We start from the raw sequence: 26312 nt of genomic DNA on the forward strand, positions 1-26312 counted from the left end.
GGATTGATCCGCCAGATTGGAGTATCTACAAATTTGACTACTTCTGAAGCCTCAGCCCATTTGTTGGTTCTAGCGAAGATAATGCTTTCAATGATTTCTTTTTTCACTCTCATTTTGTTAAAGACCAACTCATTTCGAGCTAACCATATAGACCAAAGAGAGGCTGCTATAACTATATGCCAAATAGGTCTTACCGAGGAGAGTTTTACCAAGTGCAGAAGAGACGGAAGAGAAAATATCCCATGCCTAACGAGCAGAAATTTTATATTCCACCATTTACCAACAAAATCCCATGACCAGGTTGCCACTTGGCATTCCCACAATAAATGATTGAGAGTTTCAATTGAATATGCTCTTTATATTCACTAATCCGTAACTTTATTAGAAATGTTCTATTTCGAATTCTCATTTCCTTTCCGCAATCTTTCACATCCCCGTTTATATCACAACTATCCACCACATTGTAATGCTCAAAATTTAGGTGATTATGCTTGCATTGGGCATCAAACACAAGTCAGAAAAATAAAGTCAGTCCATCCGGACATAGCCCCGGACATCGAGCAGTTCAGTTTATATAAACAGGGTTGAGCTGACGACTAAATAACAAAACACGACTGCGGTTCCAAAAATATGACAAGTGAGAGAGTGAGGTTTGACTTGCTTAACAGTCATGAGTCATGTGGTGTACAGTGTGTAGTAGTACCAAATTTGTAATCTTTTGGACAGAACAAAAGAATATCACATGTCCCGACGACCGACATGCAAAATATATACGCCCATTTCTGTTAACTATATTATTATTTAATTAATTGTTTATTATATTATTCAGACTGTGGTAAAATCAATTTAACCTATTACATACTGCATGCATGTGACTGCAATTTAACTTTAAAGGTCTTTGATGGGTCGTCTCGAGCATGTCGGAGATTTTTTATAATAAATTTGAGATCGTTGAGTTTAATTTTTTGATTCTTTCAGTTAATAGGTTTAATTTAGTAATTAGGACAGGATATTATTAGTTAAGTAATTATAATATATATAATCATCATTGTATAGGACTAGCAAGTCAGTTAAAGGAATACTACTAGAGTACTAGTTGCGCTTTACTCAATGATACTAACATGCTTTAGGGTTGTACGGTTTGACTCGAGCAAAGGAGTCTTCTTTTTTATTACTACCAGTCCTCAGTTGGAGAAAATAAGGCAGTTAGGCAGGCATCATGGGCTCATGGGCATCATCCTTAATTATGACATTCGTGTAACTAATCACAACTGTACATTCATTCCTTTTTCGTTGATCATAACATTGAAATTTCATGCACGACATTTTACTAACATTGAAAGTGAAGGAGAGAATGCACATAGATTTGTGTTCAGAGAGGATCTGACTAACATTGTTTCATGAGTAGATCATTTTCATTGTTTTATAATTAATGGACTAAAATCTTGATTCAAATTTATATATCAATATTTTATTTTCTTTGCTACTTCACTTGTATACTAATATTTAAATATCATGATAATAATAGATATCATATTAATATAAACTTAACAAATAAATTAGCTAGAGAATATTACATGTAAACAAAGAAAAATCAATATTTTATTTAACTAACTAAAAAAACAACAACACTTGTAAAATGCTACTCTGAATTAATATGTTACTGTCACACATGCTCAATTAATGCATCTCAAAATATAATCTTAACTTCTTTGTTTTCTACTATTTTCGACATTCCTAATAAATTATTGAAATCGAGTAATTTCATATTTCTCAACCATCTCAACCTTTTGAATCTAAATTCTATGTTTTTACGTAATAAACGTATTTGAATTGTGGAGAAAAGAGGTGGGCCACAAATCAACTTCTCACATATTAGATTATAAAAACGAGTCAATGATCAGACATAAATAATATTAATTATTTTCAAGAATCAAGAAATAATTTATTTAATTAAATCAAAATATAATGTACTGCGTTCCTTTTGTCTTACGCAATTTTATTTCCAGACAGCAAAACAAAGGCCCCTTAACTTATGTCTCTTTGGCAACAATAAGATAATATAGTACACGTAAATTAGGGTATATATATTAAAATTAAATGAAATAATTGCATTAGAGTTGAAAGAAAATTTGAAATATGAATAAATATGTAGAATAAACATGAATCAATATATTTCGGTTTCTCAAGAAAAAAATTTAAAATAGTTGATTAAAATATATGCTCTAAAATTATTTTAATTAAAATGATTGGTTAAAATATAATTTGCATAGTATACCCCAATGAAGTTGAATATATAAATTAAAATTTACTATTATTCAAAATTATTAGAAAATAAGAAAATATTATTTAATATAATAGTCGAAATGTGTATTATATTATAAATGTATAAAAGTTGGATAAACATAATTAATATATCAAAATTTATTACAATTTTAGATAATAAAAATATACAATGTTATATATATATGAACAATTAAATTTTTTAATTAAAAAAATCTCTAAAATATCACGGAAAATCAAGATTAGGGATACTCCGTTAAATATGTAGTGGACTATTTTGGATAAAATTAGGCCGAGTTCTCACTTCCCACTCCACTGAAAAACCTGGTAACATATAAACTAAAAGTACAGAGCTGGACCCACTTAATTGTTTAAAGACAAATAGAGCAGAGTAGGAGAGAGAGACGGACACAGAGAGGAGAGAGAGAGAGAGAGGGGTGAGAGAAGAGAGAATATATACAGAATGAATTTGGACCTAAACATTTGGTCACAAAGCCTTCTGAATCTCTCTGTCTAGTGGGGGTGCAAACTGTGAAAAAAAGAATCATATACACTATACATATACATATCTAGTGAGACTGAGAGTGAGTGAGCAGCTGTGTGTATGTGTTTGTTTTCTTGCCATTTCAAGAATCAAAGAATCTCTACACCAAGAGGAGCTTCAAGTGAAATGTGGGGGTTTCTTAATTTTTCTTCTATTTGGTAAAGGTATGACCTTTTGCATCATAGCTATCACAGACTTATCTAATTTTATCATTTTGCTCTTTTTGTGTGAATCTTGTATTTTCAGTGGTTAATTGTTTTTCAATTGGGTTTTTTCACTTTATATGAGTTGGGGCAATTAGTCTAACTACAATGAACAACACTTTATGGATTTCATTTACAATTAATATATTAGTATTGGTCTTTATGTATAAAAATCCTATCTTTTGGTTTTGATATTGCACTAACACTGTCACTTGATATTTGCAAAATTATTGTGCTAAAACTTTCAGAAATTAGTTTTTCACCAAGAAAGTCTAGGTTCAAGTGCCTCGAGTGAATTTGTTGCGGAAAGACTGTCAATTTTTCCATTGTGGCATTGACATTGGTTTTGAATTTGTAGGCAAATAAGATGGCCTTTGAGGTGTAATTCAGATAGGATTGTTGGACATGAGTTTGCTGATTCGGATATGCTTGAGCCAAGAGAAACTGATGTACCTGCCCTCTTTCTGTTCTTTGTAGTGCTTCCTTTGGTTGCTTATTTCTTACTAGGAAGATGGAGTGAGGTGTCGAAGAAGAAGGAAAGATTAAGTTTACTGACACATTGTGCTGGTGATGAAGTTTTCACTACCGAACCCTTGAGTGCTGCAACTCTTATCCCTCTTGTACAATTACCAAAGATTAATGTTCATGAATGTGCGAGATGCTATGCTCCAGCTACAACTCGCTGCTCCCGTTGCAAGTCTGTTCGCTACTGGTATGACCAATCATTTGATTTTAAATGCAAAAAAGGACCTGAAAAGTCTTTTTTTTTTTTTGGGTTATAGCTGATCTCCCTCATCACCCCCCCCCCCTCCCGGTCCTCTCACACGCACAGAGAATCATGGTATCTTGCATTTTCCGGTCTACTGCTGTACTTCTCATTATATATGTCTCTCTAAATCCTCAGCCTTGCATGAGTTGCCCAAAAAATATAGTTCTAATATGCTCTAAATGCTTCTCAGTTAAACAAGGACAGTAATATAGACTATATGGAATGAGGTAATGCATTTGCTGCAGAAGTTCACTGGAGCATACAAATTTCCTTTAGAGCTCTGTAACTGCAATTCTATATGACTTCTGTTTACTATTGCTGCAAACTACTTTCTGCGAAGTCCCCTAAAATTTTCTTATTAAATGCACTTGGCTCTTATATAAAGTTCTTTCCTAATAGCTTATTTAAACTTCTTCTGCAGTTCTGGAAAGTGTCAAATAATTCACTGGAGGCAAGTTCACAAGCACGAGTGCCATCAAATGGAACAGAACAGCAGCAGTTCCTCTCCTAAGGCTGTCATGAATGAAAAGCTTCCTCAGGACAGGATCTTATTAGATGGCAACAAAGATTCTCAGTGCTTTGGAGATGAACTCAGGCAGTCTAGGCAGGAGAATATACTTGACCATCATGGTTATCACCCTAATAGCACAATATCCTCAGAAGCTGCTACTTGCATGGGGAAGGGTACCTCTAAACCCTACTCGATCAAGAGAAGATCTGTAGACAAGCAGGTTTCTCGTAAATTTAAGGGAGGTATATTACTAAGCGAGGACAGAGCAATATCAGAGTCTTCTGAAGATGCTTGTAGACATAAAGCTACTTCGAAAGAAGGAAGGCAAGAGAACATATTTGAATCTAAAAACGGTTCTGGAATTTCAATACTCGAGGATAAAACCAAAACTGCAACAAGTTCGAGCAACTTAGGGCCAGAGTTGATTGTTGAAGGAAGGCCAGCTAACGTGCAAAGTGATTCCAGTGGTGATAAGGAAATACCATTAGATTGTTTATCTGAAACTTCTGGAAGCAGCAATACCAAAGCTAATAGTGCACCACACCTACCTGGATCAAAACAGCATAGATCACCAAAATCAGTTGTGAAGCCAGTGACTGAACACTCATGTCCAGACACAGGGAGAAAGGGCCAATTTGCTGATGAATCCAGTAGGTCATATTCATCAAATTATTGCTTTATATATATGTACATGTAGATAAACTCTGCCCGGTGTATGTTCTTCTTTTTTAAGTTATAGCTTTAATTTTATAATATCATGTTATCGTTATGCAGAGGTTGGTAGACTGAAAGATGACAATCCTGAACAAGGACACAATGGAAATTCAAGCATGGGACTCAGGAAGATTATGGGTCTTATGAGGTCACCAAAATTTGATCGTGCAGTAGCAACTAATGATAAGCAGAAAAAAATCAAGGTACGTGAAGTGCAATATAGCTAGAAGTCGAACACCAGAAAAGCATGGACAAACGCCCCCATTTTCTGCTATAGATATTTGAACACAAAAGCTAATGTATTTTGTGTTCCCAGATGCTATTTCCATATGACGAGTTTGTGAAGTTCTTTCACTCTGATTTTTCCAACCTGTCACCTAGAGGCTTTATAAATTGTGGAAACAGGTACTCTCTTATATTTATTCTTGTGCTTGTATCGAGCATTGAGATGGGCAACTAAAATTTTGCAACAAATACAGTTGCTATGCAAATGCTGTGCTGCAATGTTTAACTTTCACAAAGCCTCTGACTATCTTTTTGCTTCGTAGATCACATTCAAGACACTGTAAGCTAATATATTATGTCCCTTTTTTGTTTTTCATAATGGATAGCAAATAATTTTTTGTTTGAGATAATGTCTGAATTTATGGTAAACAATTTATGCTAGGCCGTGCTAAAGATTGGTGTCTTATGTGTGAACTGGAGAAGCATGCAACTATGTTGACAGAAAGTGGAGGTCCTGTGTCGCCTAGCAGACTCCTTACAAACATGCGAAACATTAATTGCCAAATTGGTGACGGAAGTCAGGAAGATGCACATGAGTTCTTAAGGTATAAACATCCTGTTTTTACTCTCTTTTTGTTGACTAGTCTTTGTTTCCTGTACTGATTATAACAATTAAAACTTTTTGAAGAATGGGATCAAAGTTTCAGTGTATATATTATACACTATGTATGTGTGCTTAATAGGAAAAGGTGCCCATTTGAGCTAGCACAAAAGCCTACATGTGCAAACCACTTTCTCGAAGAAAAGGCTGAGCTTTGTCTGTGTTTAACATCTATAAATATACTTATTACATTAGCTTCTTTGTGTTGTGATTAGGTTTTTGGTTACTTCAATGCAATCTATAGGCCTCGAGGGTTTGGATGGAGAAAATGTGGTGGACACTAGATTGCAGGAAACGACCTTTATACATCACACTTTTGGTGGATGCCTTAGGTCTAAGGTAAAAATGTCTTCTCCTCGGCATATTTCAGGTTCAAGTTGTCAATGATATATGGTTCTTTAAATTAATGTAACTGCTTACAAGTCAACATCGTTGCAACCAGGTCAAATGTCTTAGATGTCATAATGAGTCAGAACGGTATGAAAGCATTATGGATCTAACATTAGAGATATTTGGATGGGTTGAATCTTTGGAAGACGCATTAACTCAGTTCACAAGTGCAGAAGATTTAGATGGAGAAAATATGTATAGATGTGGAAGGTTGGATCACTTTACCTTAGTGAAAAAGTATTTCAAATTTCCCCCCATAATTGCAGTACAATTGTATCCAATGTATTCTATTTCAAATAGGTGTGCTGCTTATGTCCGAGCCCGCAAACAGTTGAGCATACAGGAGGCTCCAAATATCTTGACAATTGTCTTGAAAAGATTCCAGGTATCTACCTTCCTCAGCAGCATGGGTTGAAATCTGTAAATTTTTGTCCTAATGTTGAAAACAACCTACATGGCACAAAATAGGGTCATTCCTCCAGCTCAGAATATGATTAATCATGCAATAGATACATACTTACAAGAAGAAAGGGGTTTTGAAAATATGAAAGTAATTTCTTGAAATATGGAATTGTCTTATGGCTTGCCACACATGTGCTCAACGTTGTCTGTCAACTGTACAGCTTAGAAAAATAGCATACAACTCCACATAAAATTGGTTGCAGCTAAGATCTTGCCTTTTATTATCTGCTGTTCCACATTCAGATTCACATGTCTATTACAAATTTATTTGCACCCTCTCAAAAGTTTATTTTTATTTTCTTCAAGTAATTTACTTGCAGGTTCTTCGGTTGGTATTTAACTTCATAGCTGAAATGATCAAGGCTGATTCATTTCCTTTTCTGTCTCAGGAGGGGAATTATGGAAAGATAAATAAGCGTATTACTTTTCCAGACATGCTGGATATGATCCCTTTCATGACTGGAACAGATGATATTCCTCCACTTTACATCCTCTATGCTGTTGTTGTGCATTTAGATACACAGAGTGCATCTTTTTCTGGGCATTATGTTGCCTATGTGAAGAATCTACAAGGAATCTGGTTCAGGATTGATGACACTGAGGTAATCAGATTATTATATATAGTGGGACCAATATATAATAGGTAGAAATATTATATATTTAGAAACCTTTTTGCTATTGATCTTATAGATGTTTGCTTTGATATATCTCAGTTTTAATATTTATTTTCAGGGTTTTAAAATTTACTTTATTCAATTACTCCTGAAACCTGTAAACATCAATGGGCCTTTTATATATGTTCAGTGTTTCACGTGTAGATAACTTTTTAAATTTTTATGATATGTTTCAATTACAGGTCCAGCCAGTGCATATGAGCCAAGTCATGTCAGAAGAAGCTTATATTTTATTTTATATGAGGTAAGCATGTGCTGAAGTAAAATTTCCAAACTCACTGTAGACCAATTTTCAGTTCACACTGATTTGAGTTGTCTAGAAATTGTTTAGGATCATTAGTTTTCTTATTTATGAGTGAAAGAAAAAACCTGAAACTGTATCACCACCATGGTCATAGAATTCTTCTAAGCTTTTTATAGGATAATAGGAATGATCATAGAGCTGTCTATATCAACTTCTTTCGTTAATGTCAACCTTGTTACGTACTGCTTCCTGCTCATTTCCCAATCTAAGATTTAAATTATATTTTTAAGGTCATGCCCTCGCCCGGCAAAAACATATACCGGAAAACCTATTCGACAGCAAGCCCAAGGTCTTTCAAAGCACTGGTCATCAAAAACTCAAACATTATCAGGAAAAGAAGAAACTAGATTTAGTGGGAAGTCTCTCAATGCATATCATTCATCTGATCATAAGCCAGCAACATCTATGTGCTCTACCAAAGGGATTGTTAACAGTTTAAATGGAGATAATCTACCATTTGATGGAATTCATGGAAAGTCGAGAAAGATAGAGTTCTTAGATGCCAACTCAAGTGACTGGTCCATTTTTACCAGCTCAGATGATGCATCCTTCACCACTGAGAGTACTAGAGACTCATTCAGCACGGTGGATTATGCTGATGGAGGCAATATGGATCCCGTGTCCTCGATCTTCAACACGGTATATATGTCGGAGTATTCCTCTCATAGAACTGTATCATGTTGCAGTTATGACAGCAGTAGATCCCACAAAAGATATGCTTCAGTGGAGAATGGGTTCGTTTTTGATTCTTCAATCTCAAATCAATCTCTTGAAAAAAGTTTACATATTGGAAACGACTGGAGGCATGTCAATGCACCTTCAGTAAGAGCTCCGCCTTATGTTTATGTAGGAGATGAGGACAACTATGAAGATGCTACTTTTCAAACTTCTAATCATTGTAAATTTTGATGCGTATTACAAGTGATTAGATGAGTAATTAGGTAGTTAAAACTGGGCCTCCATAACATTTCAATATTTTGTTGAAAAGGAGGCGCAGAATTACATATCGCAGTGAAGCGGATTTTCTTGTATTTTGTAGTTGCATATTACATCTACAATTAGTGTTTTTCGCTTTATAGTTTGTTGTTCATGGTTCTGGTGAATTTTGGTTTTCACAGGCACAAAACAGTTGCTGCTACTGAAGAACATCGTCGGCGACAGGTTTCAGATATGACATGCAATAAAACCATAAATTTATTAATTTTTTTTCATACCATTACTTTTGTTTGTGACATTAGAGTCATATATATTTACATTTGGAAGGTCAACCAAATTTCATTGGTTCTGCCAATAAGTTCGAAGGGAGAGTTATACTGTCCAACAAAGTAACTATGTGCTGGATCACCACCATGAGCTTTGTTAATGGCGTCCATGTATTTGGTCCCGGTAAGACTTTTGATCAAATCATTGGTTGCCTCTACGACATTATCGTCCGATACAAATCCTGGAAATTGCTTAACAGCTGCATAAGTTGATGGGATTCTTTGGATAGTAAGGCCGTCTGCTGCTGGTGGTTCAGCCTGATTTTTCTTCGGAATGTAGAAGCTCACAGCGTATGATTGTGCTGATCCTGATGGTGAGACTTGGGTAACCACTGGAGCTGCCATGGCTATCCTTTCGCCCTTGTCATTTTTACCTAGGATGTATGCAAGTAGCCTACAAAACAGAGCATAAGTTAATTAGTGTAGTAGTAGAACAAATTAAGGTTATCATATATGCCTTGCGATGTTTTTAAGATGATTCAGGGAAAAAGCTTACTGTCTGAAGAGGGTTTTTGTGGCTTTGACAAAATCTAGATTTTGGTTTGGTGATGTTGTAACGAGCACAATGTCAGTGTAGTTCCGGATTTCGTAAGAGTCGTCTGGCCCGGAGTCGATTATAGTATATGTCGGACACTCGAGACGCTTACAAGGCGGTGGCGGAGCAGCGGCAACTCTATCCAGCACTAGGATGCTCAACAGAAGTGACAAAAACATCAACTTGCAAGCATACATTTTCAGGGAGGAGAAAAAAGAAATGTTAATGGCTGCTAGAGGGGATTTTTGTGGAGCAGTGAAGCTTTAAGGCGTTCCTCGTTTTATAGGTACAAAATTCAGTTATTTTCGTATGTGAAGTTAATAAGTTGGAACTATGATGATCTATCACAATCCAATCCAGATCAGAATCCAAATCCAAATCTGTAAACCAATACAGATATTCTTAGTCTTAAATTTGCAGATCATGGGTGTTGACATCCTAGGTGCATATTATCCAGAACTGTATGTCAAACATTCAAAGAACTTGGTGAAATATCCACTTACATTTATTACCTCTTGCGTAATGATATCATCTCTCCAAATGTTGCATCTGCGTTCAAACCATCTCTAATCTAATCAATGTACTGTCAAAAGATATACTATAATATCAGAATCGTAAAATTTGGTACTCATAATTAATTGACAAGACCTTATAGCGATTATTTTATAGAGCGAATGCTAGTACATTATGTTAGAACGAGAAGGTAAAGTTTTTAGTATTTTTACAAAAGAAAAATCACAAATAACCGGTTAACAAATGTGAAACAATCTCAAATAACCGGTATATCTTCTCCGTCCATTTATCGGAGGTCGAGAATTTATCATAAAAAAATATGATATGACCAAAGAATACCGTATAATCATATAAGTCCATTATTAAGGTTTTCGGAATCGAGACTCGTCTCATCTCATTATATATTGTACAAGCACGTAAATTTACGTGAATTTAAAAGAATGTAATATTCAGACATAATTAAACAATGCAACTCGAGAACTGCTATATTTCAACTTGATATCTGCAAAATTCATCTAACACTGCTCATCACCACAAATCCTTTCAGCATTCTTACTCTTGAATGTAAGTTCGGCATATGTAACATATTCTAACACTTGCATTCATCGTAAAATATGGTAAGAGTGCAATAAAACTCACTTATTCAAAGCCTCAGGAAAGAGACTCATCTCAACGTCTCATTACATATTTTACAAGCATGTAGATGAGGAGTTTGTTTAAAGTAGATGGTACAATCAAGGGAAATTCACAATCAAACAGTACAATGCAGCTCGAGTACTGCTCATTTTCTGCTAGACATCTCTGCAAAATTCATCTAGCACTGCTAATTACCACAAATCCTCTCACCATTCTTATTCTTAAATTGTAACACCATCTTACAGATCGAACATCAGCCATATTTCATTCACTCGGTCAGAAAATTCAAATGGGGAATTGTACTGGGCAACAGTATAAGTCGTAGTGGCTTCCCCTGCATGACTTTTGTCAATAGCAGTTGCCCATGTGGTGCCGGAAATGCTGCTGTATAACGCGGCAGCTTCTTCTCCAACACTTGAATCAGCTACAAATCCTCCAAATTGCCTTACAGCTACATATGTTGTTCCCCATTTTTGGGTATGCAGACCTTTCGCTGGAGGTGGATTCGCTTGGTTCTTGTTTGGGAGGTAAAAGCTCACAACAAATGAAGATGCACAGAAGGGCCCATCACTTGGTGATACTTGAGTAAGCACGGGAGCTGTCATCTCTATTTGCTCTTGGTAGTTGTTTTTGCCTTGGATGTAATCAAATAGCCTGTAAAGAGACGGGAAGTTATTAATCTACGACTTTAAGGTTCAGATTCCAGAATTAACAATTTGTTTCTACAGACAACTGGATGATAGTACATGTAATGTACTACATCAAATTTACAGAAGGTCCTTTGCTAAATCTGTACATTGAAAGAATTGATTTTTTAGGGTTTCCCCGACAAAGGAAGAAAGATTTTTGTAGCAAGAGATGGCATAACAATAAACTAATGCAAACATGATCTCAAACTAGAGGACATTGTGTTATATACTTATATTATCACATTATATGTCAAGTAGACTATGATGTGTACAAGTACTAATTACTAGTGCCACTCTGGAGCAATAGAAGATTAAAATGATAATCAAAAGGTAGTCAAATAAATAAATTGTGTATAATAGTAATATATAACTAGATATGTCACATGCACAAAGGTATTTCTGAAAAACTTGAATCATGAATACAGAGGTTTGAGATTGAAAGAATATGTGTTTGGTACGAAACAGTAATATATGCACTAAATATTGTTGGATCATATTAGACAAGATAAATTGGAAGAAAGTGGACAACTTGTGTAGAGTTTAGATGCAGTTTGACCATGGCAATTCAACTTAATTGGTAAGTGGGATCAGAATTTCCCACTCACACCGTGACATTGATTCATACCCATTCACCTTCCCATACTCATGTTCCTACTCTACATTCTCAATCGCATCAACAATAAAAACTCTACCTTCCTCCTTTGAACAATGCTACGATAGTCGAGTACTTCACTCACAGTAATACCTCTAAACAGCTTAAACGATTGGTATATCTCACTTTCATTTGAAAGAAATACCGGGGATCAACACTGAGCATTGCTGTAAACTGTAATGAAGCCTGCAATGCGCAATCCTATCTGCACATTATTAACTCTACACAACCTAGTAAACTACCCAATCATATCCAAGTCTTGGACATCGTTCTATCACACATTTGTCACTGCACAAGTCACTTGTCTGATTAATAACTATCACAACTGAAAGCACTCCCCAACATTTATAAATAATATTGCTAACAAATATAAAATTTTTTGAAAAAAACACAAAAATACATAAAAGGACTTACTGTAAGAACCCAATTCTGGTGGCTTCTACAAGAGAAATATCTTGAATAGGAGAAGTAGAAGACCACATGCTTGAATTATATCTCCTTATCTCATACTCATCTCCCGCAAATACCACATCATAACTGGGGCACTCTATGCGCCCACATGTCGGTGGCGGAACCACCGACCCCAGATGCTTACTCGCTGGAAACAACCCCAACTCCGGGCCGGAGAGTAGGTTCAACAACACTGATAACTTAAACACATTGAAAACACCCATGCTTGGCCTCTCTTGATATTTCACTTTCGACTCTTAATTAAAATTACTCGGTTACGCACTCGTTATATAGACACATTTGGAATCTGTGTCGTTCACACATTGTGATGAATAATCTTATCGGCTGATTTTGTTGGAATATTGTGCGGTGTCAGTAAATTTGTTGGTTACGGGTTTTTATGACTACACGTAGCTGCTGAACTTTATATTTAGATTTTTTCGCCTTCTATAATGCGATACTAGAAAGTAGAAAAAATCCTAATGTAAAATCTCTTCTTTGGAGTATTTAACTGAGAGAAAAGATTTACATTATGTTTTATTCCTATTATTATTATTATTATTATTATTAACAGACAAGTTCTTTTTTCCTCTGGTAAATTTTATTGAATTGAAACTATAGACTATTAGAATATTGAGAACAAAAAAATTCATATAATGTTTTTAGGGATATATAATAAAACAATAATTTATAAAACTATAAAAGTTTCTGTGTTTTTCTTAATAATTGAATTTTTTTAAAGAAATAAGAACATCAAAAAATCTAACGGCGACAAGCTGACTATTAATATAATAATTGAAAAATGATGAGAAGGATATGATCTTAAATATTTTTATTTGGAAAAAGGTAAAAAGATATTCTTTTATTTCTTTTTTTTTCAGGTGGATATTCTTTTATTCTATATTTATCTATAAAAAATGGGAAGAAAATATTCACGGATGCATACTCCCTTTTATTTGGGCCGTTACAGGGCCTCTTTGATCCAAAGTTTAGACAGGTCCGATAAACTTGACCTAGATTACGAACGTGGATCATGTATGTCGAGAATCGAGATACAACAGTTCGGGTCCATGGGCGTGACGGCGCTCTACTTTCGTACTAAACTGTCCTAACAAAGACAAAGAGTAGATCAACTTCAAATCTTCCCGCACTGACGCTCAGTCGCTCACCTGCTTTGGGTATAAATTTTCCAATTTTATAATTTCCTGAAGAATGTTGTCATTTACGAGCTCTACATATTTTCATTGTCTTTTATGCCTGCAAGTATTTTACATTTCAAATTAAACTGAGCAATTCATTCAATGCCACCATGCTTATCAGATTATATGTTTGTGGTTATACATCGGAATATATACTGTATGTTGGATTGTTGATTCTTGTTTTTAACGAATTGTCAATTGGCTGTATTATTTTATTTTTTTGAAAGGAAAATGACGAGTTATAGCAGGATACTTATGAGGTGTCATTATATCTCTAGATGTTCTCCTGGTGCAGCTAACATTAGTTGTGCCGAGCTTCTATGATATGGCCACTGCTTGATTATGCATACATTGCTCTCTGATTCCCCTTTGTATCATTGTTTTTTTCAAGTGAATTTTATAAAAATGGAAACAGATAAATTGTGATTTTTCGAAGAGTACAATTGCTGTTATTTGCAGTGATCAATAAACCTATCTTTAATATATTCATGTTGTTCGCGAGCCTTTTATGTATGGTGATGATTACCTAGTGTTGTCATTTAGTTTATTGTCTATGTCATTGATGTGTTTTTAACGCAATAGGGGAGGAACAGGAGGTAGTGACTGTGGTGGTCTTGGATGAACAAGGCTCGACATACTCTGCTTTTTATATCGTTCTATTTGGACCAATTTATTTTGTGTTAAACTAATACTTGTTATTATGTAATTCATTAATAGTACATGGTGTTGATATTAGATTTAAATACTTTTAGTGATCAAAAAATATAAAACTAGGATTAGGTTCTAAGATTGAACATTTACGTGTTTTAAACTAAGATAGCTTAGGGGCTCATCGGATCATTTGTATGACAATTTTTTTGTCATTTATGCTGTGATGTTCACGTAAGTTATGTTATAGGCTCTGCAGCATAAACCTTGGATTTAAGCTTGGGAACATGAGAAATCTTTTTCCAAGCTGCTATAGTGTAGCCACAAATCCAGAATTACACACATCCTGCTGCCTCATAAAAGCTGGATTGTTTGAACCTCCTAATTGACCATATGTGTTGATATATAGAGTGAATCCATGACTTAATCATAGTTTTGTTTTGTTTTCTGCTAAGCTGTTTATTCTAAGTATGCTAATTTGGGTACTCACCTCCCCTTTGCCAGCTCATTACCCGTGGACTGCGGTGATCTTTATTTTAATTAGCTGGTTGAAGACATTAACAGGATATTTTTAAAGGAAAGGTCATACTCAAGATAACTTTGTCAAACTTGTTGAGCATTCTATACGGTCTCTACCATGTGCCCCATTGAGCCTTGGATTGTGGCTCAGCATATCTATATCCCATTGAGCCTTGGATTGTGGCTCGGCATACCTATATGGAGGTCCTATGTTAATACTGTTAAACACTAAATAATATACAGAAAGATTTACCCACAACAGGTTAAATTAAACACCATATTATATTGACAGATATACGATGTAGCAATCATATTCATATAGACTTTATTTCCCAACATAGAAAAATCAGTAAACAAGCTCAATTTGTATTTTGCAGATCTTGGAACTGCAGCAATCTTATCCTGAATTGTAACTACACATCTTATTGTCTGAATAACAACCATATTTCATTCACTGATCACTCCGTCAAAGTTCTAATCGGGAATTGAACTGCGCAACCGTATGCTTAGGCGCATACATGATTACGGTATTGAACTAATTGGAAAAATGGCCATAGAGCTGAAGACGGGCATGATTATGATGTATAGGAGGCAGGAAACGTTTGGAGAGTTAGCTTTTTTTTTTTTTGGCCTAATTGCTCCGAGAAGGAGCTTGATTAAAACTTTTTAGACTCTTTGGCATGCAAAGAATCTCATGGAGTGAGGTACATTACAGCCAGAGGAACAAATCTACTTAACGTAGCTACTACTAATTAGGATATTTCTAATTTCCTGTTAATCTTCTGCACATAAATAAGGAGGACCTAACACCGATTTTTTGTAAATGAGTTGATCTAGTTTGTGAAACAAATTATTAATGAAAGATGGATATGTGGTTGCCATTGTTGTAGGTGGCTTCTTTGTAGGCAATTAGCCATGTTTCTTTTTCTACTGTTCTGCCGGTTGCTGCAACTGCAGGAGTCCTCCAGATGGTTCTGTTAATGAAACTGAACTTGGTAGACGGCCTAGACTGTGGTTTCTTCTAGGGATGGTGTTGACTTCCCCACTCCTAAAGTGTAGATCGGATGCATAATAAAAGTAATAATCAGCTTCCGCCATAGGTAAAAAGCCATTTTAATATGTATCTACTGTGTACTCTTCTTGGTGGGTAGCCCTACTGTCTTGTCATGTTTGCAATAGATCTGTTGAAGTCGAAATCAATCGTGAATCTGTTGGCCCTGATTCTGAACTATAGCTATTTTATTTTATTTTGTTATTGTTGTTAAATTTTCAGATCTACTGTCCATTAGGTTCATCCATTACCTTCGATCTGTTGCGTATTGGCATTCAAAATTTTACAAGTGTGCTTCTGCCATCTACTTTTACATCTAACAAACATACATAGCTTCAGATATGAACACATATCTGAAGTATTTGCTGTGTATCTATGAGCCAGTCTCACAACTTTTTCTTCTTTTTTTTGGCTAAATACTCTTTCCCTTTTTTTTTCTTATTATAATACAACCTTTTTATTTAAAATTTATTATACTTGGTGAATAGAATACTCAACACTTGAGCAATGATGTATCGTCATGTACCAAGCTGGTTTGTCTGACCATAAAATTCACCATGTTAATAATGTAATTAAAAATATAATGATATCACCAAAGCATAGCTAGTTTAATTTGGTCAATCAATAAAAATTCATTCCGTACATTTGTGGTTTTACCTATGTATGCTAATTGAGTTGCTCATCTCCGTATCTGAAGTGATTAATTATTCTTTGTGGTGGGGTTTCGGTTTAATTTAATTGCCAAGGGAAGCCATTACAGGATTCCGTGAAAGAACTGACTTGATACTCAATACCCGGTTTAAGTTTACTTTTACATCTTTATAGTAAATTGTTATTGCAGTACACACATGCACTAAGGCCTAACTTCTAAGCATCTTCTTTGTGCATATCTGTTGAAGATATAATAGTACGTATGTCGTTTCTAGTTTTTACTTTTTAGACATTTACAAGCAAATTATAACTTAAATTATATGAGGTCGTCGTTATTTTGCTGCAATTTACATACAAATGCATCTATCATCATACAACAAGTCAACTAACGAAATTGCAGCTAAATTGCCAAACTGAAACAAAATCCTTACTTAAAACGTTCTGCATAAAATTAACATATCCTAGACTACGTAACCAAAGTAGACATGTTCCAAGCTATTTGAATATAAATAAAAGAATTTCTGTCCATGTTTATAAAAGACTAGGTGAATTGTGTGAGTTTTGTAAAACGATATATTAGCTAGAAATTAGTGATGGTCGGGGTTGGTGGTGCACTGATAATTTTCTGGATAGTATTTTTCTTTGGAGGCCCTGTTATTTATCTAGTGATTAGATTCTATCGACAGTTGCGAGCCCCGTGCGATATTATTGAAAACGCCGGTGCTAGACGTCGCAATATGGTCACTCGTGGTAAAGATGGCAGTATGGTCATTCTAGGAGCTGTTGGCAACGGCGGTTGTGGCGGAGACGTTGGTGGTACTGGGGGAGGGGATAACGGTGATTGTGGTGACGGTGGAGGATGTGGTGGTGGATGCGGAGATTAAATGGATTGTTTCGGCCTTTATAATTTCCTTTTGATCGTGGCTTGATTCTGAATGTCGTTCATTCAACCCCACGTACGTATTAGCATGTGAAATTGTTTTCGAGTGTGAATCTGTCATGTACTCCACTTTTACGTGCAAAGTTTGGACAGAGAGCACGTACGCATGTGTGGATGTTGTTTGCAACTAAATCGATCACGTTTTGATGTGAATAATTACGTCTTATCAAGTTTACCTGCTTTTCCAAATCTACTCAATTTGTAGGACGACTGTACATGCATACTCGTCCACTTGGACAGCTTTTACCAAGGATCAACTCATAGCCTTCAGGTCGCAGATCTTTAACCGAGTTCAGAACATCTCCGACTCTGTTCGCTATAAATATGTTTTAAACATTACAGAAAAGAAATAACCGGTCAAAAATCCCTGTTTTATTTTCGACTGCATTCTTTTCAATTTCAACGGGTAATGTGGTTGGGAAACCCCACTCAATTCTTGAAGAGAACAAAATCGACAGCCTAATTGCGGCTGAAAATAGTCATATAATTTTGATCGGCCTCTAATTCGACCGACTCTTTTCGCCATTTTTAACTTTCACCTATTATTTTTAACTTCCTTTATATTCGATCGTATAGGGTCAAAATTAGGTTTGATCTTAGTAGCTTTTCTTGTATTGAAGTAGTTGGCTAAGTTGAACCCGCAAGATATTATAATTAATCTGCGTTTTATGAAAGTATGATTTACTGATCTGGGTTACATAATACCAAACGAGACCTTTATGAATCCGGAGGAGTGGGAATATCGTGTAATAACTAAAAACTACTAGGGTTGGGGATGGCGCACTTCACATGGCTGTGGGTTTATTCAACCCCCATTATAATTAATGAAACCTTTATACGCAGAGGACCCTCTTCCACTTAGCATCTCTCGGTTGATCTCCCACCCAACATGGAGGTTGAGGGGCACATTCAAATTAAAATTTACACTCGCTTGCCTTGCTTTAGTGTACGAGTGTAATATTATATGTCCATTGTAGAGTACTATGCCTATTGCACCATTCTAAAAGATATGGCTGACTAATCGAATGCAAGATATTATTCAGATATTCTCCTATCTCCACATATAGACTACTTAACAGCAGCCTCAGATATCGTATAATGCTTAACATAGTGCATATAAATCGAATTCTCTGCGCACCAAGTGAAAACACCATATCTACGAAAATAAATAAAATAAAAACATGGTCTACTCAGCCCAACTAAATTATCGGTGTCATCCCTACAACTCTAGATTTTTCTGGCCAATTATCGAACACCATATCTTCAAAATCTTGAAACTTAAATAATTCATGTCCGCTACTTATGTGTGTAGCTGTTTCCATATCCGTCCCATCTGTATTCTGTATCACTCTTTGGGTTTCTTGCGTATTCAATTATTATTGTGAGCCATTTGTCACCTATATGAAAGACAATGACATATCATTGCATGCATTACTTCATATACTATTCCCCATTGTTCTCCATCTCCGTTTCCATGCTTGCTTAGCCGTACATATTAATATTAATTTTATCATATCCCTCTGATTTAGATTTAGATTGAGATGTAAATCTTGTCTATAACATGAATCCAGGACTTCAAATGCAGTGCGCAACACTTCCCAATATAATATATCCAAAAGTTATTCTATAATCAAAGGTGGAAGATGACTTGAACTTGCATCAATGACCAATACATTGTCCCAGATAGTTTGATTCATTTAAAAGCAACATTCGACCTAAAAATACATACACATATACAAGGGCGGATGTAGCACACAAATGTTAGGGGGGCATGAAGCAGATACTCGAAAAACACCTATATATTTTTAATTTTTTTTGTGGGCACTTTTATAATTTGGCAAAATTTAGAATGGTGAAAAAATGTAAAAAAAAATAAAAAAAATTAGGGGGGACACGTGTCCCCGCGTGCCTCTTCCTAGATCCGCCCTTGCACATATATAGTTAAGACTTCTTATAATATAAATTTTAAATGAAAATAAAAATGAAATTACATCAAAAAAATAGCAAATATATCATGTAAATTGAGCGTTAGAGTAAAATTAGATTAAAAAAAATCTCACTGATTAACAAGAAAAATAAAATAAAAATACACAGATTACGTTGAATCATATGAGAAAGAATATATTTTAATCGTGTATTACTTCCGCATGATTATTAGATTAGATTCATCCAAGAATATAGATTAAAGTTGTAGTTTGTACTTTAATTAAGTTTGTATGTGATGAATTACCTATATGGGTAATACCAACATACTATTAGCCAAAAAAAATCAATAAATGACTTATCTTAGAGATTTTTCATGTATATATAATGTCACTCTAACAAAAAATTAGCTCAATATTTCTTATTTTGCTCGTCCAGGACTTTCTGAACATAAATTATCAATAATTGACTGTCTTGTACTCTGTGTATACATATATAGCATCAAATTAATTTAATCATTAATCAAATCATGTACTCTATAAACATAAAAAAATCAATGTGTCGGCATATTATATATTTTGCGCACATGATGCTTGATGACCCATTGGTTGGTTCCTACGCTGCTGTCCGTAGATTTGTTTAAAAAAATATCCCAACATTATTATTGGCATGTTCAAGGGGGCACACCTTTCATTGCTGGCTCGTTAGTTGATAGAGTACTATGAACTTGTCCATGCGGGCCCTCGCTTTTTCACTGCCCATCTCACCTATTTATATGCCTCCTCTCGTGACTTCAACTCACCACCATTTCTTGCCTTTGCGCTTATAACTTATAACTTATCTTCTCCTTTTCTCTTCTTCACTTGAACTTTTTTTCTACATTCCAATGGCTTCGTATGTATCTGACAACTTCGAGTCCATCAACGCTTTCGACGAACACGACACGGGAGCGCTTCTCATGTCGCAGCTTCTCGACGAATCGCATTTCGAAGATTGCGATGACGAGAGATTAAGCAGCGTGATTCGCTCACTGGAAGCCGAGATTGAGCCCGTTATGGTAATTGAAGATAATGACGCGCTGATGGAGCTTGAGTGGGACGATAATTTGGCAGATATTTGCAAGAACAACGAAGATGTGATCAACGGTCAAGATTGTTCGACGGCTTCGTCGTCTGATGATGATTATGATAATTATAACTGGATGGAGATGGAGGAGATGAATGAGTTTAGAGGAGTCGGGGATTATTATTATTATGATCATTATCCTCAGTTCGTTAATCATGAGGATGTTCACGCTAATTACAGTGTGGAGGAGCAAAGCTATGGTTCTCTGTGGCAAGACACCAATGTTCTTATAATGTAATTACGTAACTTCAGAGGTTACTGATAGTGACGACTACGATTAGTAGCAGTGATCTGTATGTGTATATGACTAGTATTGTCTTCAAAGAGATACCTGATTAATTAGGCATTGATGAATGAAATCAGCCCTTTACAATTTCATTCTTGCATGCTTTCATTGATATTGATATTCCTTATTATTTCGGTGGATATATATAATAGTTTCTCCTCAAATTAAATTTCGGTAGATATAATATAGTTTCTTATAAAATATTGAGATATAACGATTTCAATTTTAAGGTGTTTCATATTACGTTACATGATCAGTTTTTCCAAAAATCCAAGAAGCCGGGTGAATAGCTTATGACGCTATAATTAAAATGATAAAAGTACAACATTATTTTGATGATACTAACTATATAATGGGTATATTTAAAAAATAATATATTATTAATTTAGATTTTTATAAATATAATATTAAATATAGTAATAAAGTGATATGAAATTTTATTAAATATTTATGAGTTTGACTAATATAGGTTAACATCAAAATATGACTGAAATTATTAATAAAAAAAATTATATTGAAATTGATTTTTCCACGTAATCTATATATATTTTACTAACAAAACGTTTGGCACGGTTGAAGCTTAATTAATAATCGAGGAACCCGTCACATATGTATGGGTGGCATATTCAACTAATTAATGGTGTGGTTCATGTTTTTTTTTTTTTTTGACAAATATGGCTTATAGCCTTACAAATGAGTATCTGTTCTAAGATATTCTCGAGATGAGCAGAGGATAAGCCCTTAACCACTAGGCTATCCAATCGTGCTCTCCTATGTTCATGTCAGTTAACCGACAGATGTAAAAATAGTCCCTGGACACATTAGCAAGGTTATTACAATAATAAATTGAATCTAACCACGTTAACCGAATATTTTTCAATTTTTCTTCATTTCATGCTGCATTCATATATCAAAATTGGGTAAGACGGAGGGTATAGGTTAATAATACAGGTGGTGCTGGCTTTTCTTATTTTAGAACCTACTATTAATTACTCGTGTTATACCTAAAAAAGGTACTCCTAGTGGAGTTTCCGGAAAACTCTTCTCATTCTTTCCCGTGTTGTATTAATGTCTGACGAATGAGAATCGATCTTATCAGTACTTTCCAGGTAGACTTATTTTGGTCCGCTCAGTCGTGTTTCTGTCATACATGCATATAATATACACAATATCTTTGGATCTTGTTCTCTCCATCTCACAGATAACAATGGGTGTGTATTCTATCTCCTAGACCTATTTGGACGGCCAGCAGCGTTTATACTAAATAAACACACCACCCCACAAACGCATATCTTCGGATCTAGTTCTCCATATCTTCAAGATAATATATTTTGTATATATAATCTCTCCACTTGAGTCACGGTCATCAGAATTTACTCGAGTCACTTGATGATCTGGTGTTATCCAATATTTACTTAATAATAATAGTGAAATGCACATGTTGACATTATACTATACTGTAAACTCCTTGCCTTTGATTTTATCACACAGTTGTGTATTCTTTTATACTTTTAAGCTAGAACTTCTAGCTAGGGTTGGTCCATCAGAAGATGACCAACATACGGACATAGGTTTCTTTGATAGTTTAAGTCGAACAAAATACCAAACATTCGTTCCAAGGATTTGTTTTCTATGTGTATGAATAATTTGTGTTTATAATATGAGTTGAAACTAATTTTTTGTAATTTAAATTTTCTATCTTTGTTTACTTCCGGACAAAAAATATATATGTGTTGAAAAAGAGGAGGACAATAGAGAGATCCTTTCTCTAATGCCAAATACTGAAAGAGAAAGAGATGATAAATATTTTATTCATCTCATGATAATAAGTACAAAAAAATATGAATAAAATAATAAAAGTGATATTCTTTTATTTCTTTCTCTTTATATTAGAGAAGTAAATATCATCTCTTTATTCCTTTAAATAATTGAAACTATTTATAGAAGTAGAAAATATCTTAATATATTTATATTTTAATATCCGTATTTTACAGTTTAGAGATTAAAAATATGTATCACTAAAAACTTTATAATATATATATATATATATATATATATATATATATATATATATATTATGAATATAAACTTATTAATATATATATATATATATATAGAGAAAAGTTCTATGGAGACTGAATTTTGTGGAGGATGGAGAGACTTAATCACAGCTATCCATTTCTAACACATCCAAGGGCTAATGTTATTTGTCTTGCATATTCGTTTTCTCTACCTATCATGTCCTGCACTTCTAAATCAGTGAACAACAAGCCGTACTTCTAAATCCCGCATAACATAAAAAAATAATTTCATATTAATGGTGTTCAATCACCGAAATCCTAACAAATAAAAATAATAATTGCATACAAAACAAAGATGTAGTTGGACATTGTTATGATTGGCAATTTGTTGCAAGACAAAACAACAATTACATATATCACAAATATGCGAGTCAAATTATTAATATTACATTACTAAAAATGCAAGACAAGAATAATGTATATTATAAAGATAGTTTTGAATTAAAACCAAAACAAGAAATGCTGGACAAGAATATTAATAATACATTACTAGAAATGCAGGATAAGAATAGTGTAAATTATTAATATTACATTACTGAAAATGCTGGACAAAAAATATTTAATCATGTCCATTAATTATCAGATTTTTTTAACGGTAGATCTTGTGGTCTTTAAGGACTCCAAGGGATTTGGTCTCCATTGAGCCCAACTCATAATATATATATATATATATATATATATATATATATATATATATTAATTTATTAATTATCAATATTGTAGTTCGTATTTAGTTAAAAAGAATCCCATTACTTAAAAATATTAAATCTATAGTTTTTTCATTTTACTTAAATTCTCCATTTTATGTTTTCAAAATGAATATCTAATCAAAGTAGCTTTATAATTAGATTTATGTTATTATGTTAGTTTAATGTAATTATTGTTTCAACACTAGAATTGTTATTTTCCCAAATTTCGTTGATTCGAATTTTAGAGACACCGAATGTTTTGCTACCGAAATGTCATGACATTTTCGCATACCTTTGATTATATGATAAAAGATAAATGTTTTTAATATAATATAATCTTTCACAATTCATTCATATGAATTTGATATTAAAAATATGATATATCTCAAGTACACATGTTAACATATCTTAATAAATCCATTTTATGTAGTGGACCTTTGGATGTTGGGCTTATCCAATCCTGGGATTCACAGTAGGTAGTAGCCCAACTTTTGCCATCCTAAAATATGAACTCATAGATCGAGTAACATACCAAATCAGAGACCTTGAACTTTAAAGACCCGCTGACGGTTCTCATGCGGAACATGGCCTGTACCTGCAAGCTGGACAAGAAACAAGAGGCCCGTGAAACTTAGTTGATAGTATTATTTATCTAGGACAAACCCGGCCCAACAATAGGCATGCATGCGGAAGCTTCAAACAAGCTCGTAAAATTCTTGTTCTTTTTGTGGAAGGTTTAAACTTATAAACCTTTGGACGAAGCTGAAAACTTAATTTTTTTTAACAACCTATAGATTGCGTTAATTTTAATATAACCTTGACAATCACAGAACGTACTCTTTACTGGGGTGCTGAAGAATTTAAACCGAATGAAACCTATGCAAGAACTAACGCAGACGAGAACACACATCTCATGAGAATGAGTACTGATGATGAGATACTAAAGAAATTGAATAATACATATATTCAATACAGTTTAAGATTCATTTGAAAACGTTTTCTAACATTTTTAAATTTTTGAATGAGCCGATTTTTTTAAATAAATTTTATATTATATTTGAACAGGACATTAACAATAAAGAGCAACAAAGTGGTGGCTACAAAAGAAATCATGAGATTTTAGTAGGGGGCGAGGTAACAATTTAATTACATACACACATTTTAATCGATATATTATTATATTTAGTCAAAGGAGCTACAAGTCTAATTACTTTTTCCCAGCAACATAATTTATATAAAATTGAGAAAGAGTAGTTACCACCACCTGTCTCTGTCTTTTGCATCCTTAGCGAACAAGTATCTCAACATAGCCAAGTAATCACCCTCCCTTTTGTACTTTCAAGTGCATCTCTCTTGTCGATTCACTCATGAGTCATGACTTGTATATACACACAAAAACGTATGCGCCAGCCAACCGGGGATCTCCAACTTATAAAGGCCCTCAGATATTTTATTCTTCTGTTATATAAGTATTTAATTAATTAATTATATTCACATAAAAAACCCTCAAATTTAAGATATAATTGCATTTGCATGCACGTTCCTGCAAATGATATGGTAGTTTGGTAAGCTTTATTTAGCATAAAGTTGATGATGGCCCATACCGTACTATACTTGCGCACTTATCGTTACCAATGCTTCAACACTTGCTACCATCTTTCCTAACTAGTCGTATTACTCTGTTGTTATGTTTCTTTAAGTCCGGCTTTTACAAAAGAAAAAGTTGATTGCAATTTGCATGCACAGACCTTTATATAATACTAAAGATTTTGACCATTTTTATATCTGCGCTTCTTCTTTTCGCTGCTGTTCGTTCTTTGTTCTGTAATATTATATGTTAGTTGTGTGTTAGCTTTAAGTAGAATTATTTGATATACAAGATTGGGATGGTGTCTTTACAGTTTGCGCTACAAAGTCGAAAGCTTTCTCGGATTTAACTTTATCATGGTATCTCAGAACCAGCTAAAACTTAAATACGTACGTACTTATTGGTGTATAGTGTATTGCTACAGGAGATTCGAAATTCAATTGAATATATAGAATCAACATTAAATTCATGAAGTGTAGACGTCAAATTACAAATATATTAATATTTGCTATATGGTCAAAGTATCTAAAATTACGTGTAAAAATCAAACGCCTTATATAATGGATCAGAAGGAGCATACGATTTGATAAAAATTCCAAAATTTTTCTAAGCGTGGAATTTTATAAATTTGACTCGTTTTTACGAGTTCTCATATCTTAATAATGATGACCTTACTTATACAATCATCACACCAATCAAAATCTTTCAAAAATATATAAGAAATGTGTAAGCACTCAAACAAATCTTGAACTTAGAAGAGTCCTTGATATATTACTTTAAATTCTTCATGATATCAGTTTTGGTTTATAAATATTTTGTAATTTTGAAAAATTGATATATATTTTAATATTAGATCTAATCAATTTTTTTTAATTATATGTCAGAATATAATATCAAAAATATTAATAAAAATATGAAATAATAATTTTTTATAAGTATTTTTTTTTAACTTTGAGGAGAACATTAAAGAGTTCCTTAATAAAACATATTATTATTTTCTCGGTGGTTATTAGAGTTTAGGAAAAAGAGGTGATGCGGTAAAAATTTTATAAATTAAAAATTTCAAGATCTGTTAAACTTATTAATATATCGAAATTATATATATATATATATATATATATATATATATATATAT

General features: G+C 33.9%; 3 protein-coding genes and 1 long non-coding RNA gene across 5 annotated transcripts; 2 read left to right on the plus strand and 2 right to left on the minus strand.

Moving 5' to 3' along the window:
• Positions 1-2597: 2597 nt before the first annotated feature.
• On the plus strand, positions 2598-8818 carry LOC108219187 (ubiquitin carboxyl-terminal hydrolase 15). Its single transcript, XM_017392492.2, has 13 exons — positions 2598-2991; positions 3389-3742; positions 4221-4960; positions 5085-5227; positions 5341-5429; positions 5504-5589; positions 5692-5854; positions 6126-6249; positions 6353-6510; positions 6601-6685; positions 7152-7364; positions 7619-7680; positions 7971-8818. The coding sequence occupies exons 2-13, from the start codon at positions 3456-3458 to the stop codon at positions 8647-8649; spliced, it is 2829 nt and encodes a 942-aa protein (XP_017247981.1). The 5' UTR covers positions 2598-2991; positions 3389-3455; the 3' UTR covers positions 8650-8818.
• A 90-nt stretch (positions 8819-8908) lies between these two features.
• LOC108219188 (uncharacterized) lies at positions 8909-9850 on the minus strand. Its single transcript, XM_017392493.2, has 2 exons — positions 9499-9850; positions 8909-9396 (listed from the first exon to the last, which is right to left on the minus strand). Exons 1-2 carry the CDS (start codon positions 9732-9734, stop codon positions 8991-8993), a joined length of 642 nt encoding a protein of 213 aa, XP_017247982.1. The 5' UTR covers positions 9735-9850; the 3' UTR covers positions 8909-8990.
• Positions 9851-10689: 839 nt separating this feature from the next.
• On the minus strand, positions 10690-12848 carry LOC108216127 (uncharacterized). The gene is made up of 2 exons (XM_017388806.2): positions 12442-12848; positions 10690-11340 (listed from the first exon to the last, which is right to left on the minus strand). The coding sequence occupies exons 1-2, from the start codon at positions 12699-12701 to the stop codon at positions 10926-10928; spliced, it is 675 nt and encodes a 224-aa protein (XP_017244295.1). The 5' UTR covers positions 12702-12848; the 3' UTR covers positions 10690-10925.
• Positions 12849-13412: 564 nt separating this feature from the next.
• On the plus strand, positions 13413-16115 carry LOC108216761 (uncharacterized). Of its 2 annotated transcripts, XR_010290866.1 has the most exons (3): positions 13431-13655; positions 15221-15547; positions 15734-16115. It is a non-coding gene; the product is annotated as an uncharacterized LOC108216761 (long non-coding RNA). The 2 variants fall into 2 exon arrangements; XR_001806137.2 differs by lacking the exon at positions 15734-16115 and having other exon boundaries at positions 13413-13655; positions 15221-15536.
• The last annotated feature ends 10197 nt before the right edge of the window (positions 16116-26312 follow it).

This window comes from Daucus carota, chromosome 4 (assembly GCF_001625215.2).
Source record: "Daucus carota subsp. sativus chromosome 4, DH1 v3.0, whole genome shotgun sequence".
In the NCBI taxonomy this organism is placed as follows: domain Eukaryota; kingdom Viridiplantae; phylum Streptophyta; class Magnoliopsida; order Apiales; family Apiaceae; genus Daucus; species Daucus carota.

Bases quoted from the DNA above. Each gene is read 5' to 3' on its own strand.
- LOC108219187 (XM_017392492.2), top strand. From the start codon at position 3,456: ATGCTTGAGCCAAGAGAAACTGATGTACCTGCCCTCTTTCTGTTCTTT. The intron at 5,228-5,340 runs GTACGTGAAGTG...TTGTGTTCCCAG, and splicing joins ATAAGCAGAAAAAAATCAAG to ATGCTATTTCCATATGACGA. The intron at 6,686-7,151 runs GTATCTACCTTC...TTTCTGTCTCAG, and splicing joins TTGTCTTGAAAAGATTCCAG to GAGGGGAATTATGGAAAGAT.
- LOC108219188 (XM_017392493.2), bottom strand. From the start codon at position 9,734: ATGTATGCTTGCAAGTTGATGTTTTTGTCACTTCTGTTGAGCATCCTA. The intron at 9,397-9,498 runs GTAAGCTTTTTC...TCTGTTTTGTAG, and splicing joins ACAAAAACCCTCTTCAGACA to GCTACTTGCATACATCCTAG.
- LOC108216127 (XM_017388806.2), bottom strand. From the start codon at position 12,701: ATGGGTGTTTTCAATGTGTTTAAGTTATCAGTGTTGTTGAACCTACTC. The intron at 11,341-12,441 runs GTAAGTCCTTTT...GTCTCTTTACAG, and splicing joins ACCAGAATTGGGTTCTTACA to GCTATTTGATTACATCCAAG.